Source organism: Asterias rubens, chromosome 4 (assembly GCF_902459465.1).
Source record: "Asterias rubens chromosome 4, eAstRub1.3, whole genome shotgun sequence".
Lineage (NCBI taxonomy): Eukaryota > Metazoa > Echinodermata > Asteroidea > Forcipulatida > Asteriidae > Asterias > Asterias rubens.
In genome coordinates, this window is record NC_047065.1 from 13,802,133 (window position 1) to 13,817,781 (window position 15,649).

Below are 15,649 nucleotides of genomic sequence, written 5' to 3' on the forward strand. Positions count from 1 at the left end.
AGAGATGTGATAGTTGTGATAGTTTTGATTTATGGAACAACCTTACAGTTTAAACTGTGTTAGCCTGGAAGTATTTATTCTGACCTTGCCAATTAGGTAGATTTTTTGTAATTTTTTAAATTCACTGAAATTGTTGACTGATTATGAAACATACAGAAAACCCCATTTTGCACATGTGATGTTTTGGATTGTTAATATTATTACCATTAAATTTTTATTAAAAAGTTGTTATCTTGAAATTCATGTTGTAGTCGCCAAGTCTCAGTATTTATGATGTGTCCATTTATTACAGCCCTAAACTCCATGAAATAACACTTTGCTAGTATTCAACACAAGCATTGTGTATATTATTACCAGTTTTAAAGGCACACAGTTTACATTAAAAATCGGTAAAATCTATACTTCAAAATTGAGTAATTATTTTACATGAGTGGATTTATACCCAGCAATTCAGTAAAAAAAAATACCCAATATTGATGTAAAGTTTTACACAACTATTTACATTGTAAAGCGGTAAAGTCTTACGTCACAATTAAGTAATATTTTACATGAGTGGGTTTACCCAACAATTCAGTAAAGAAAACTACCCAATATTTATGTAAACTTTTACACAGCTATTAAGCAAGATATTACCCAACGCCTGTTGGGTAAAGTTTTACCTAATAGTTATGGTGTTCGCCCACTACATCTAAAACAGGTAATATTTTACACAAGTTGTGTAATCTTTCCTCTGTGTGTACAGAAGAATATTTTTTGCCCATTCCTTGTGCACCAGTTGTACATTGGGTCCGGTGTGTTTATTACATTACTATTGCTTGCCACGCCTATGTTTAAACACTTCTTCTATAGCCACACGTTTAAAAACACCCCACGTGACGTGCTTATCACCATTATGAATAGCGAAACTGTCTTGTGTAATGAATTGAGCTTCCTTTGGGGGACATTTGATTCTGCGTGTCCCCCACCAGTGAACCCGTTTTCCATTGCGTCGCAATGCCATTCGTTGCCATGGAAACGGGAAAACCCTGTTGTACGGTGACTGAGAAACAGCAGATCAACGAATAGGAGTTGTTTCACCTGCTTTTACTACTTCAACGCTATAACGCTATAAAAAGCAACACATCAACTAGATAGAGGGAGCTGAAGAGTTTTCTGTTCAACCGAAAATTACCAAGAGTCTTTATCAAAAAGTACGAGTAGGCCTACTTTTTGACCTAGTCATTATTCCTGTTAGAATCATGGACGGCGCTTTTCAAGTCATCTTAGTTCTGTGGGTTTGCTGTGGCTATATTTTGGCTGAGATCTGCCCTCCCGACTGGAACCGATACGGCGAGTCGTGTTACTTCATTTCAAATACCACGATGGATTGGTACCAAGCAAATCGCACTTGTACCGAAAGGTCGCGAGCCAACCTGGCCTACCCAACCTCACAACCCGAACAGGATTACATATGGGAACTATTCCAGAACAAGTTTCCTTCTACCGATCTCTGGATTGGTTGTAATGACATCGAGGAGGAGGGAAACTGGCAGGAATGTCCGATGAAGAGCGGCACCAACGGTTATGCAAATTGGGGCGATGGGGAACCCAACGATCAGTACGAATCCGATTGTGGATTGATAAGGTTAAGTAATAACGGCCTCTGGGATGATTATCCGTGCACCCATGGGCTGTTTGCTGTCTGCAAGCTCCCCGTCTGCAGCGTACGTTTGACACCCAAGTGCCTGCTCCGCCACGCTATGGAGGAGCTAGAGAAATCGTGCAGCGGGAAGGGTTGCCGATCACACCCTCAATATCAAACCTCCCTTATAGACAACTGCTGTGATGATCAGTAAACGACTGAAAGGGGAAACTGGCCTGCGATGAGAACTATCAACGCTTCAATTTATGTACAGAAAACATTGAGGCAATTTTTCTGACACTCGTAAACTCTGCACGGTCGACTCGTAGTAACTTGAATCATGAAAGAATGAAAATACTTCCTATGCTTGAAATAAGTTGAAAGAAACATGGTTTGTCATCTGAACAACGAAACTTATACTGAAGAAGTAACTAAGTAAGAGATGGACGGTGAGAAGAATAGTGAACTATTTGATTTGAAGACTTATATATTTCTGCACGGAAAAGGAAAGGTAAAGGAACTTTTCGTTACTTTCTAAAGTCAGTAAATCATTGACGAGCTACCGGCCGGGTAAGAGCGTTGTGTGGTGCGGGAAGGCTTGCCGATCACACCCCATGTCGCTCCTTCAATCTGTTGGAGCAAGATGCAGGGAAGATGGTTTGCCAGCTGAACAACGCAACGCGCCGAGAAGTGGCTGATGGTGACATGAAAGTCAATGAAAGATGCTACTTCTTCGATCTGTAGAAATGGAGTTTCGAAAACATTTCAATGACTCAGTACTTTTGGGCGTGTAAAGCATGGAGAGGACTTTCCAAACAATATTGGTGTTTTTTCCCTCTTTAAATAAAAGTGTTTATGATATTGTGAGTTGTGACTTCAGTTTGAATATATTACTGATGATATAAAACGCATCCCTTTATTATTAACCCCCTTATAATAATGTAAGCGAGGTTGCGTAACATCATTACGTTTCAGCGTAAAAATGCTAAGCGCAAAAACAAATGTATTAGCATTCTCAAGGGAGTCATTCTTCGCATTGAAAATTTGCACACAAAATAATGGTGAACACAAATCAAGTCGTGTGACGCTAACCACCAATAATTATTTTCACAATAACTAATGATAGAAACATATGAGGGGACCTTTAAAAGCAATGGACACCTTTGGTAATATTTTTGTCAAAAACCAGCCTTCTTACTTGGTGTATCTGAACACATGCATAAAGTTACATAAACAAAATTAAAAACTGTGAAAGTTGCGAGAAAATAATGGAAGAACAAAAATCTTGTCGCACAAGTTGTGTGCGTTCAAATGCTTGAATTTGAGACCTGCTTAAGTGACAAATAATTACCTCTTTAAGAAGAACTACGTCACTCCAGAGAGAGAGAGCTGTTTCTCACAATGTTTTATATTATAGAACTGACATACAGATCCTTGCCATTTGATTGGTGGAACTTACTTCACGTGACATTCACTATTACTCCCATCCGCGCACCGGCGATCAAAAACACCTATTCACCCATGGGGAATAGCATTTCCCATTCAACAGTTAGGATCATCCTTGTTCCCGATGTTTTTGAGCAGTACAGCGCCGCCGCGCCGCTGCTAAAACAAAGGAGCATCTGTGCAAAAGATTGTGATCCGATTTGTGCATCGTTGCCGCTATTAAAGCGGCGCTATATTAATTTTGGTTGTCAGTAATTTGTGTAATTTTTCATAATGTTATACTTTTAAAATACATCAAATGACAAGGATCTATGTCAGTTATATAAAACAAATATTGAGTGGCTTTAATTCGTGGAATGGAAGGAATATTATCGCTCGGTAAACTTCATACTGTTTCATTTTACTCGGCTGCGCCTCGTGAAATAAAACAGTCCAAATTTGACCCTGTCGATAATATTCCTCCCATTCCACTCTGAGCCTCTCAATATTTGTATATTATCAACAGCTCTCGTTACCAAGTAAGTTTCGATGCTAAACAATCATTATTTTGAGTAATTACCAATAGTGTACAGTGCTTTTAAAGATTATAGATTATCAAAATCTATGATTTTGCTTTTTACCAGCTACACATCTCATGTATTTTGTATTGTCATAATATCTTAAATTATCAAACAGTAATTGGTAAAAACATTTTGAATCTTAGAATGCATGCGTTAGAAGAAGAAACAACTTTTAACTTTTAAAGAAAACAAATAATAACACAACTGCACTTGAGTAGCTGAAGTAATAAGTACGCACAAAACAAATAAAAATACATTGCAATCACAAAACTCTGTTTATTTTAGCAGTTTTTCTTTAAAGGGACACGTTGCTTTGGATCAGGTGAGTTGGTCTATGAAAAGCGTTTGAAGCCGTTGTTGGGTCGTTAAGTCCTTTAGACTTAGCCAATCCAAAATAATTTGTATGATAAAACAATGTTTTTTAAAATATAATTCCAGCTTACCAAAGGAAAGCGGGCCCGGACACATTATTGGAAATTACCATGGGCTCAGTGAATGGAAGAAGGATGATGAAAGAGGGCGCTATCAGACGAAGTTTGTACATAGTTCGTCATAATGAGGGGGGGGGGGGGGGGGGGGCAGAATCCCCTGCCAACACCGGTGTCGTAGGAAAATAATCCCCCTGGGGAATCTGTCACCTTGTAAATAAACAGGGGCTGGATGAGAAGGATTGAAAGAGGAACCTATCAGAATCGTTTTCGGTTTGTTTGTTGTTGTTTTTTATTTATTTATTTTTTTTTTTTGGGGGGGGGGGGGGGCAAAGACTCCGGGAAGGGGGGAGGCGACGATACACAGAATCGCATGCCTCCGAAAGCTTAAATTAATTGACCTAATATTACTGAATTACTGAGATAATTCATCCAAGAAACATGGATTATTTTCTTGGAAACACGGAATTTTAAAAACTGTGTATCTGAAACATAGACGCTGTTTGGGTAATGTCATAATCACATGCAAGGTGTCTACGTAACACGAACGCTTCTACAGCAGTGCTCGAGTCCTATCCTAGACTTTGATTCAAGTTTGAGATCGCGGTCATTCAGCATCAGCCACGCAAAACTCTACCACATTATCTATCAAAAATAGGCTAATTTAAGACGGAGGTTAACACACAAGAGGGCGCTATAACTAAAGCCCGCGATTACAGAATTGGAACCAAGTCTTTATCCACCAAGTAACAAGAAGCCCGTTAGCTGCTTTGAGCTAAAAACTGGTTGACCTTGATCTCATGCGGCGAGAATTCATAAATCTCATGAAACGGCACTTTGCATTAAAAAACCCACCCGAACCTTGGAGCGGGTTTGCACTTTCGTGTTTGCCCGCTGTCTCAGTACTATCAGTGCTATTATGGAGTGTTGCTAGATCGACGGATATCAACAGTTCCTAATGCGACCAGGAAGCAAGTGTTTTCGGAGTATATAATTCATTATATTATATAAATAAATCCTGATTCCCTTTTGAATCGAAAAGACTGCAGTTGATTTCGATGAGAGTGGAGCTCGAATGCAAATACAGCGAACTGTGCATATTAATTATTCAAGGCGCATGCGGCGGCAGTACCCCCCCCCCCCCGCCCCTCCGCCAAAGTGTCAGGCGTGAAAAAAGACCAGCGCGAGCAGCAAGTCTTCTCCGCTACTCGCTTGTCTTTTTTAGCGCGCGACTTTTGGGGGCGTGCCTCTGACATCAGCTGGGTGCGCTACGTGCGCCTTGACCAAAGGCTTGGTGAAATGCCACCGATTGTCTTTATCGACCTGTTTGTCAGCGTACCGAGAGGCTCCAAGGAGGTATTTGGCGGCAAAACAAAACACAGAGATGACAATGTGCTCCTTTAAAGCCATAATACACTTTCGGTACAGCAACAAAAAAAGTTCACAGATTTACAAATAATTTACAGGGTTTACAGAAGGTAACGGTGAAAGAGTTATCTTGAAATATTATTCCATGAAATGCTTTACTTTTTGAGAAAACAATAAAACAATATAAATTCTCGATAGCGAGAATTACGGATTTATTTTAAACACATGTCACGACACGGCGAAACGTGCGGAAACAAGGGTGGGTTTTCTCATTATTTTCTCCTGACTCCGATGACCGATATAAGTTGTGATACACGAAGTGTGGGCCTTGGACAATACTGTTTACCGAAAGTGTCCAATGGCTTTAAGGCCTCTTTTGGTCTGATTGAAGAGATGCTGAAAAAATGTTGAAACATTAAACAAACAATTTCGTTGCGCTGCAAGGTAACCATCGTTTCCACGGCAACGGGAAAACACTGTTGTATGCCTGGCCGGGTTGATTGTTAAGTTTCCGGTTTATGAATAGAGCAGTGTTATGATCTGGTTATACCAAACGATATCAAAACTATATGAACTAAAGGTAGCTTGAGAGAGCAGTCGTTATTGTATCTGCTAACCATTATACACTTTCGGTACAGAAAAAAAAAGTTCAAAGATTTACAAATAATTTACAGGGTTTACAGAAGGTAATGGTGAAAGACTTATCTTGAAATATTATTCCATGAAATGCTTTACTTTTTGAGAAAACAATAAAACAATATAAATTCTCGATAGCTAGAATTACGGATTTATTTTAAACACATGTCATGACACGGCGAAACGTGCGGAAACAAGGGTGGGTTTTCCCGTTATTTTCTCCCGACCCCGATGACCGATTGAGCCTAAATTTTCACAGGTTTGTTATTTTATATTATAGGTTGTGGTACACGAAGTGTGAGCCTTGGACAACACTGTTTACCGAAAGTGTTCAATGGCTTTAAAGGAAGGATGGGCGCCTCAGACAAAAAAAAACTTGTTTGTTGTACCCTATCATATACCCATAATTTAAAACAAGTTGCTATTGTTGTACAGGCTTAACTGGCCTATATTCACAAAGCCCTGCTTTAAGCTATAACAAATCACAAAACATTTTTGCTTGTCACTAATGGTTCAGGGCCCCATTTCATGCATTAAAGCTAATCAGGGCCCCAAAGGCTCTAAGGAGGTATTTGGCGGCAAAACAAAACAGAGAGATGACAATGTGCTCCTTTAAAGCCATTATACACTTTCGGTACAGCACAAAAAAAAAAGTTCACAGCTTTACAAATAATTTACAGGGTTTACAGAAGGTAATGGTGAAAGACTTATCTTGAAATATTATTCCATGAAATGCTTTACTTTTTGAGAAAACAATAAAACAATATAAATTCTCGATAGCGAGAATTACGGATTTATTTTAAACACATGTCACGACACGGCGAAACGTGCGGAAACAAGGGTGGGTTTTCTCATTATTTTCTCCCGACTCCGATGACCGATATAAGTTGTGATACACGAAGTGTGGGCCTTGGACAATACTGTTTACCGAAAGTGTCCAATGGCTTTAAGGCCTCTTTTGGTCTGATTGAAGAGATGCTGAAAAAATGTTGAAACATTAAACAAACAATTTCGTTGCGCTGCAAGGTAACCATCGTTTCCACGGCAACGGGAAAACACTGTTGTATGCCTGGCCGGGTTGATTGTTAAGTTTCCGGTTTATGAATAGAGCAGTGTTATGATCTGGTTATACCAAACGATATCAAAACTATATGAACTAAAGGTAGCTTGAGAGAGCAGTCGTTATTGTATCTGCTAACCATTATACACTTTCGGTACAGAAAAAAAAAGTTCAAAGATTTACAAATAATTTACAGGGTTTACAGAAGGTAATGGTGAAAGACTTATCTTGAAATATTATTCCATGAAATGCTTTACTTTTTGAGAAAACAATAAAACAATATAAATTCTCGATAGCTAGAATTACGGATTTATTTTAAACACATGTCATGACACGGCGAAACGTGCGGAAACAAGGGTGGGTTTTCCCGTTATTTTCTCCCGACCCCGATGACCGATTGAGCCTAAATTTTCACAGGCTTGTTATTTTATATTATAGGTTGTGGTACACGAAGTGTGAGCCTTGGACAACACTGTTTACCGAAAGTGTTCAATGGCTTTAAAGGAAGGATGGGCGCCTCAGACAAAAAAAACTTGTTTGTTGTACCCTATCATATACCCATAATTTAAAACAAGTTGCTATTGTTGTACAGGCTTAACTGGCCCATATTCACAAAGCCCTGCTTTAAGCTATAACAAATCACAAAACAATTTTGCTTGTCACTAATGGTTCAGGGCCCTATTTCATGCATTAAAGCTAATCAGGGCCCTGTTTTATTTCTTAAAGCTATTAAGCAGAAAATACCGCTTGACGAATTTCTTTGCTAAGCACAAATTAAGTGGGGCACCAGTCACAACAATGTAAACTCTCAATTAAATTTGGGCTGGTAATCTGTTTCGCAATATTGGTCTGTGCTAAGCAATTAGTTTTTTGCTTACAGACTTTAAGAAATTTGGCCCAGGCTATACTATTATCATACTATCTGTGACTGGTTAACACTCGGCCTGTTTCCTGCTAAATGGGCTGAGCTGGATACTTTGTACTTTTTTTCTGTTTTAAGCAGCCGAGTGTGAAATATATGCCCCTGGTTGACTGGGTTTGAATTCGTGTACAGCTATAATTAAATTACAGCAAAGTGCAATATCACAATACGAATCACAATGGGAACATTGGCATTTCATCTTTTGATAAATACAGTATTTGTAAGTAGAAATCAGGCCATACCAATCGCAGTAACATTTGAAAGAATTTGCTCGTTTACGTTTAAACAAAAACGTAAATAATACGACACAGCCAGTGCATGTATCGAGTGTTAATGGTTGGATGAAGTTATTTTTACCGACCTGCAAAGTTAACCACCGTGAAATTTAAACTTTATTATTCAAAATATTTATTTTTTTCCAGTGGACGATTAAATCGCTGAATCGCTGAAAACACTTCTACATTTCATTCCGCATGTCTTCGGTATCAGGAATATTATTAGGTGCCTAAAAAGAATAAGGACACTTCGTGGATTTGTTTTTAAGTGTCTATACCTTTTAGAGGAACATTCCAGACTTGGTTTTGCTAGCAAAAAAGTTGCTCGCAGTGTAACCACTGTATGTAATCCACCATAGTTAATACATAAACTGACAAACCTGTAGAAGTTTGAGATCGATCGGCCATCTGGGTCACGAGAGAATAGTGAAAAACCGATTACAAATTTTGCATTACATCAATGCCAAAATAAAAATTATCAAGCCGCTCCCTGCCTGAGCGATAAACTCCAAACGCGAAATTAGATTATTTATTTCTCATCAAATATGAAATTTCAGACAGAAATATTTCAAGTGATGTTTTCTACTATCATCATCATTAGATCGTGTAAGTTTTATGTAAAACAGTTTTATGTAAAACTGTGATCTTCACGATTTTTGTTTCTTACCAATTCTGTAACGTTCCTTTAAACTAGGCAACATTTTTAGCTAATATTGTAATTTTTTCTCTCTCAAGAATGGAGATATTGATCGATTAATCTTTGGGTCGATAAAGTTAAACCACTCTACATGAACCTTGCACGGTTTCATATGAAACACTAAATTTTAGTCATTGACGTTCGCTTTATACAAAGGCCACTTTTTAAATCGTTTTAAGTTGTCCCTGATGTGTCGTCATCAGATGCACGGGTGTGTGTAGGATCTGTTCATTGTTGGTTTGCTATTACGGACCAAACAACATACACCATTAATTTTGACTCTCTCTTGGTTTAACCGAACGAGGAATTAATTTTAACTTCAAAACAGTTTTCCCGATATCAGAGCAAAAGGGAAAGCAAGAATGAATTTGATTCAACTGGTGTGTCTCGTTGTTTCTGTTGGTTCAACCACTACGTCGACTGAAATCTGCACTACCGGTGAGCGATACGAAGGGTTGTGTTACTTCATAATATCACCGGCCAAGATGACTTGGTACGAGGCAAGGGTGCAATGCGATGAATCGGGAGCAACCCTTGCCATCCCAAGCTCCCAGTCTGTACAGGATTTCATATGGGACATAGCAGAGGGAGAATTCGACCAGGGACTGCAGCGCACCAGTCTCTGGATTGGTTGTAATGACATCATGGAGGAGGGAAACTGGCAGCACTGTCCGTTGAAAGGTGAGACCACCAACGCCTTTGAGAATTGGGCTGATGGACAACCCGATGACGACTATGGAGCCGATTGTGGTGTGCTGTGGGAACCACAGAGTGGTGTATGGGACGACCAAGACTGCACTTATCCTGCAAACTACCCGGTCTGTGAGATCCCTGTCGTAAGCACCATCACCCCGCAGATCGACGCTGCCGTTCGCCTCACTCCTCAGTGCCTGCTTCGACGCGCAATGGAGGAGTACCAAAATGGCGCCTCGTCGTGCCAATCACACTCCCGATGTCACTCCTTTAATCTGCTGGAACAAGATTGTTCGACAAGTAACAAGACTACTTAGACAACGACCGACGAAGAAAAAGATGGAGGCATATATGACACCGCTTGTTTCATCTGAACTGTGGACGCAATCCTGTCTCTGGTGGTATATTGCAAAATACCGGTACTCCATATACTGGACTCGATGTACAACTTTATAGTATTACAGTAGTAAAAGTGTAAATTAGCTGAACTCTATTAAATACCGTCGCGTGGGTAGTTTTAGTGGTAATTGTAATATTGTCGTCAAATATTACGACTCTGCTTACTCTAATTATAAGCAACACTTTTTATCTATACACTTGATGCCGTGTCAGCAGAATAAGCTATAAAGCATAATGTCAAGTTAGGAACTTTTTATTTGAGATCGTTAACGTTACATGAGAAGAGGACACGGGCGTGGGCTCCACCAGTCATTTTTAAGGCATGTGATCTGAGTAGATACGGAGCTTTAATAAGGAGGACGGAGCCCAAGCCGCGGTCCAAACCAAGCCTTCGAAAAATGGGCACAGGCTTGTTGTTTCGGTTGGAGTTTAAAAAAGGCGCCCTCCACACGTTTTACTCATAATGACAATGATGTCTCAGTATTTTGAACGATGCTCACGACGACCCGGGCCCACTTTCATGGCTCTGCTTACCTCAGAATTCTGCGCTTACGATCGTGATTCCCCGCTTACGTGCAAGCGCCGAATTTCTGCGCTAGCCTTGTAAGCGTAGAATGCCTAGTAACGTACGCGCACGCGCAGAAGCCAAAATTCGCCGCTCACCCGTGAAATACGCTTGCCGTAAGCACAGAATTCCCTGCTTCCGTAAGCGCCGATTCTGTACTTACGGTAAGCAGAGCCATGAAATTGGGCCCTGGGCACTATTGGTAATTGTCAAAGACTATTCCAGGTTGGCGTATTATGCATAAAATAAAAAACCGGTGAACATTCGAGCTCAATCGGTCGTCGAAGTTGCGAAATAATAATGAAAGAAAACAAAACACCCTTGTCACACGAAGTAATAATGTCCGCCGGACGGTTTTGCATATGCAATCATGTCCGCCCGGATGCTGCTGCATAATGCAATTGTGTCCGCCCGGACACATTTGTAAATGCAGTTGTGTCCGCCCCGTGCAAAACCGTCTTGCAGTAAACGCCCTTGGTTCGACGGAACACGTTCGCCATTTTTTTTTTTACAAGCGAAGTGCATATCATGAATGAAATTGGAAATGTTCGGCCGTTGGGTATTCACTGCAATCATAAAATACTTGAATATTCATGCTGCGTATACGTAGGTTCAGTGCATGCCATAGGTACAGAATATTCTTTATCTATGGTGCATGCACGCTCGCTTTACGCGCGCACAAATGTACAGTCATGTTCATGTCCACCGGACGTTTTTTTTTTCATAGCCCCGGACACGATTGTATATGCAAAAGTGTCCGGAGCGAACAGTATTGCATGGCGGACACAATTGCATCTGACACCGCCTATTGACCTGTTGCATGAAAATTGGCAACAAGTAATCTCCCGGCCGCTATTATCCAAACATGCCAAACGAGCCGTAACAGTAATTACTGAATTCCCCAAAGTACGAACGAAATGAGGCGACCAGCCTTTAGCCAAGCGGAGAAGTTGGAACTGCAGAGAAGTTCACGATATGTATCATCATCATCATCATTATGCCTCTAATGGGTGTAATCTAGCTCTAATACGGTCTACCCGTAGAGCTCTTTGCATCGAATAATCTTACAACTACCAATTATTGCAATGCAATCTTTAAAAACCCAAACAAATACAATTTATAGCAATCTAGTCTCAAGCTACCCGGTGTCAGATGCAATTGTGTCCGCCATGCAATACTGTCCGCTCCGGACACTTTTGCATATGCAATCGTGTCCGGGGCTATGCAAAAACCGTCCGGCGGAAATATTTATGTGCGCGCGTAAGCGAGCGTGTGCGGTGCATGCATGCACTGAACCTCTCATGTCATTCATGGAATGCACTTAGCTTGTAAAAAAATAGCGAACGTGTTCCGTGGACCAAGGGCGTTTAACTTACTGCAAGGGCGGTTTTTTACGGGGGCGGACACAACTGCATAGGCAAATGTGCCCGGGCGGACACAATTGAATTATGCAGCAGCGTCCGGGCGGACACTGTTGCATATGCAAAACTGTCCGGTGGACATTATAGCATATGCAATAATGTCCTCCGGATAGTATTGCATAGGGGACATAATTGCATGAGACACCGGCTTTACCGGTATAGCGCAAAGACCGGTATATATTGCTTGGTGCAATACGCCCAATGTCACACAGAGCATTTTTTTATGAGAAGGAAAAACATTCAGTCACTTTCCATAGGCCTACTTTTCTTGGGGACGGTATACTGCATGGTAGAAAAGCGACTATTGTTCCTTCTGAATGATGTACAATTGGTTGCTGCGAAATTGCCTTAAAATTTGCCCTGCTATCTTACAATATTAGGGCCTATGGTCTATAAAGATGTTCGCTTGTTAAATGATGACTACTTTTTTAAAATGGACCTCCAGAGTCCACTCATAGCGACATACAGCATCTTGAATTGTCCATTATACAAAGCGAGATTTATCTAAAAGCTAAGCACCATAGCATGACCTGCTTGCTGTGTAATAACTAATACATGTAATAACAAACACTTTAAAAATAAAATCGAGATATTGCAGCAACGTATACCACAAAGACAATCATTTATAATAAAATACTAGCACACTGTGCTTGTGATTATCCAGAGATAACGAGAACTGATTTAGTTATAAATGAATAAAGAATAATATTGACTATTGTTATGCGGATCAAATATTATAATAAAGACTAAAAACTGCAAGTAAAAGGTAAAAGTTTGTCTTTGTGAGAGAAAGTCTACCAATCACATTATCGTGAGTGTACTCGTTCTCAATATCGATCCCCTCTCGACACGCTGATGGCACAAGGTAATGCAAACCATCTTCAGATAGCTCCTCCATAACATAGTGTAGCATGTACTTAAAGACAGTAGACACTATTGGTAATGGTCAAGGAACAGACTTCTCACTTGGTGTATCTCAACATAATGCATAGAATAACAAACCTGTGAAAACTTTTACTATCAACCTCTCCCGATTACTTGTTACCAAGTGAGGTTTTTTGCTAATAATTATGTTGAGGAATAACCAACAGTGTCCACTGCTTTGATGGTGTAAAACATTGTGAGAAACGGCTCCCTCTGAAGTACCATAGTTTTCGAGAAAGAAGTAATTTTCCACGAATTTGATTTCGATACCTCAGATTTAGAACTTGAGGTCTCGAAATCAACTATCTTAACGCACACAACTTCGTGAAACAAGGTTTTTTTTCTTTCACTATTATCTCGCAAGTTTGATGACCGATTGAGCTCAAATTTTCACAGGGATGTTGTTTTATGCATATGTTGAGATACACCAACTGTGAAGGCTAGTCTTTGACATTTACCAATAGTGTCCACTGTCTTTAAATAGAAGTGAGGTAGGCATCAGTGCCGGTCTGCAAGTAGAATGCCCGGATGTCGCTGTAGTCCATTTCTACAGATCGAAGAAGTAGCATCTTTCATTGACTTTCATGTCACCATCAGCCACTTGTCGGCGATTTGCGTTGTTAAGCTGGCAAACCATCTTCCCTTCATCTTGCTCCAGTAGATTGAAGGAGCGACATCGGGGGTGTGATCGGCAAGCCTTCCCGCACGACACGACGCTCTTACCCGGTAGCTCCTCCAAGACGTGGTGCAGCATGTACTGAGAAATGAGGCGACCGTCGTTGCCGGTCTGCAGGCAGAGTACCGGGGTGTTTGTGATGGGGCGCTCGCAGACTGCATGAAATTGGTATATTGACGAAGAGCACAACTTGTCATCCCAGTTGCCATTCTTTGCAACCACCATTGATCCACAATCTTCATCGAACAGATTATTGGGTTCTCTATCAGCCCAATTCTCATAAGCGTCGGGTTCACCCCTCAACGGACAGTCCTGCCAGGTTCCCTCCTCCTCGATGTCATTACAACCAATCCAGAGATCGGTAGAAGGGTTCTGATCAAACTGTTTTAGGTATAGTTTCCATATGTAATCCTGTTCGGATTGTAAGTTTGGTATGGCCAGGTTTGCTCTTGACTCGACACAAGTGCTCCTTGCTTTGTACCAATCCATCTTGTCCTTTATAATGAAGTAACACGACTCGCCGTATCGGTGCCAATCAGGAGGGCAGATTTCAGCTGCAGCCATGATGCAAAAGATAATGCAAGAAACTGGATACATTAGTGAGCGAAGCATCATCCTCTTTCGGTTTATATCTGGACCAATGTGAACAATAAAAGAGTTAAGTTGTAGTGTAGTGTCTCCAAGCAACTTGGTGTCCTCGTCTAGGTCTATGAGTCCCTGCTCGCCTTTTGATGATCTGAAGTCAGGGCAGTCGTGAAATGAATGATGTGACTGATGGTTTGTGTTCTGCCACTCTGCTGACACAAACTCAAGCTGGTAGCTCCGAAACTATGAAAGGAACTAGGCGTACGGCCCTAGCTAGTTCTTGAACGAGGAGTTGGACCCAGGTCTCACGAGGAAAATTCCACAGCCTGAAGGTTGAAGTTGGAATCAAATTTGCTGCAGAACTTTTTGTGACTTACTAACTTATTCAGTCTATAAGGTGTAATGGTTGCTCTGTGGTGCGAGTAATGGTTTAGTGAAGACTCATTTTATAGGCATAGCAGCGATCAGTGATCTTTCACCGAAAAGGCACAACGATTTTCAGAATTGTTTACCATCCATTTTCGCAGTTTCCAAGGGAACTGGAATTAGATCGCTCCATTAATTTTTTATTTTACATATTTAAACCATCGCGGCTGTTGCATGAATTATGAGATCTGGCTTTAATGTGAATAGTTTTAACGTGTGGTATTTTGTTTTTATATGTTGTACAGTGTGCGCCATTATATATTCTGTACGGTTGTGTTTTTGTTTTTTTTATCTTTTATTTATTTCAGGCCTAAAGGCCAGACCAGGTCAAAACTAAATTATTGAGGCATTGAACAGTCACTTAGTTTGATATTCACGCAAGGTGGTGTAGGCTTAGGAAGAACATGCTCTAATAAGACTCTTTTAGTCCAGTCCGGTTTAAAGGCAGTGGACACTATTGGTAATTACTCAAAATAATTATTAGCGAAAACCTTACTTGGTAACGAGTAATGGGGAGAGGTTGATGGTATAAAACATTGTGAGAAATGGCTCCCTCTGAAGTGCCATAGTTTTCGAGAAAGAAGTAATTTTCCACGAATTTGATTTCGAGACCTCAAGGTTTGGAACTTGAGGTCTCGAAATCAACTATCTAAACGCACACAACTTCGTGTGACAAGGGTATTTTTTTCTTTTATTATTATCTCGCAAGTTCGATGACCGATTGAGCTCAAATTTTCACAGGTTTGTTATTTTATGCATATGTTGAGATACACCAACTGTGAAGACTAGTCTTTGACAATTACCAATAGTGCCCACTGTCTTTAATTTGAACACAACATAAGCTGTGGCGTCCTTGTGACAAAAATGGCACTTATCTTTTTCTATTCCTTCATTTTAGTTTTGTTTTTAAGGGAAGGTACACGTTTGGTAATTGGCAAAGACCAGTC

At 40.4% G+C, this 15,649-nt stretch overlaps 2 protein-coding genes across 2 annotated transcripts; one reads left to right on the plus strand and one right to left on the minus strand.

Annotated features, from left to right (window-relative positions):
- The first annotated feature begins 1,238 nt into the window (after positions 1 to 1,238).
- LOC117288953 (perlucin-like protein) lies at positions 1,239 to 1,835 on the plus strand. The gene has a single exon (XM_033769830.1). The coding sequence runs from the start codon at positions 1,239 to 1,241 to the stop codon at positions 1,833 to 1,835; it is 597 nt and encodes a 198-aa protein (XP_033625721.1).
- Positions 1,836 to 13,562: 11,727 nt separating this feature from the next.
- On the minus strand, positions 13,563 to 14,255 carry LOC117288954 (perlucin-like protein). The gene has a single exon (XM_033769831.1). It carries the CDS (start codon positions 14,253 to 14,255, stop codon positions 13,563 to 13,565), a length of 693 nt encoding a protein of 230 aa, XP_033625722.1.
- Between the last annotated feature and the right edge of the window lie 1,394 nt (positions 14,256 to 15,649).

Bases quoted from the DNA above. Each gene is read 5' to 3' on its own strand.
- LOC117288953 (XM_033769830.1), top strand. From the start codon at position 1,239: ATGGACGGCGCTTTTCAAGTCATCTTAGTTCTGTGGGTTTGCTGTGGC.
- LOC117288954 (XM_033769831.1), bottom strand. From the start codon at position 14,255: ATGGCTGCAGCTGAAATCTGCCCTCCTGATTGGCACCGATACGGCGAG.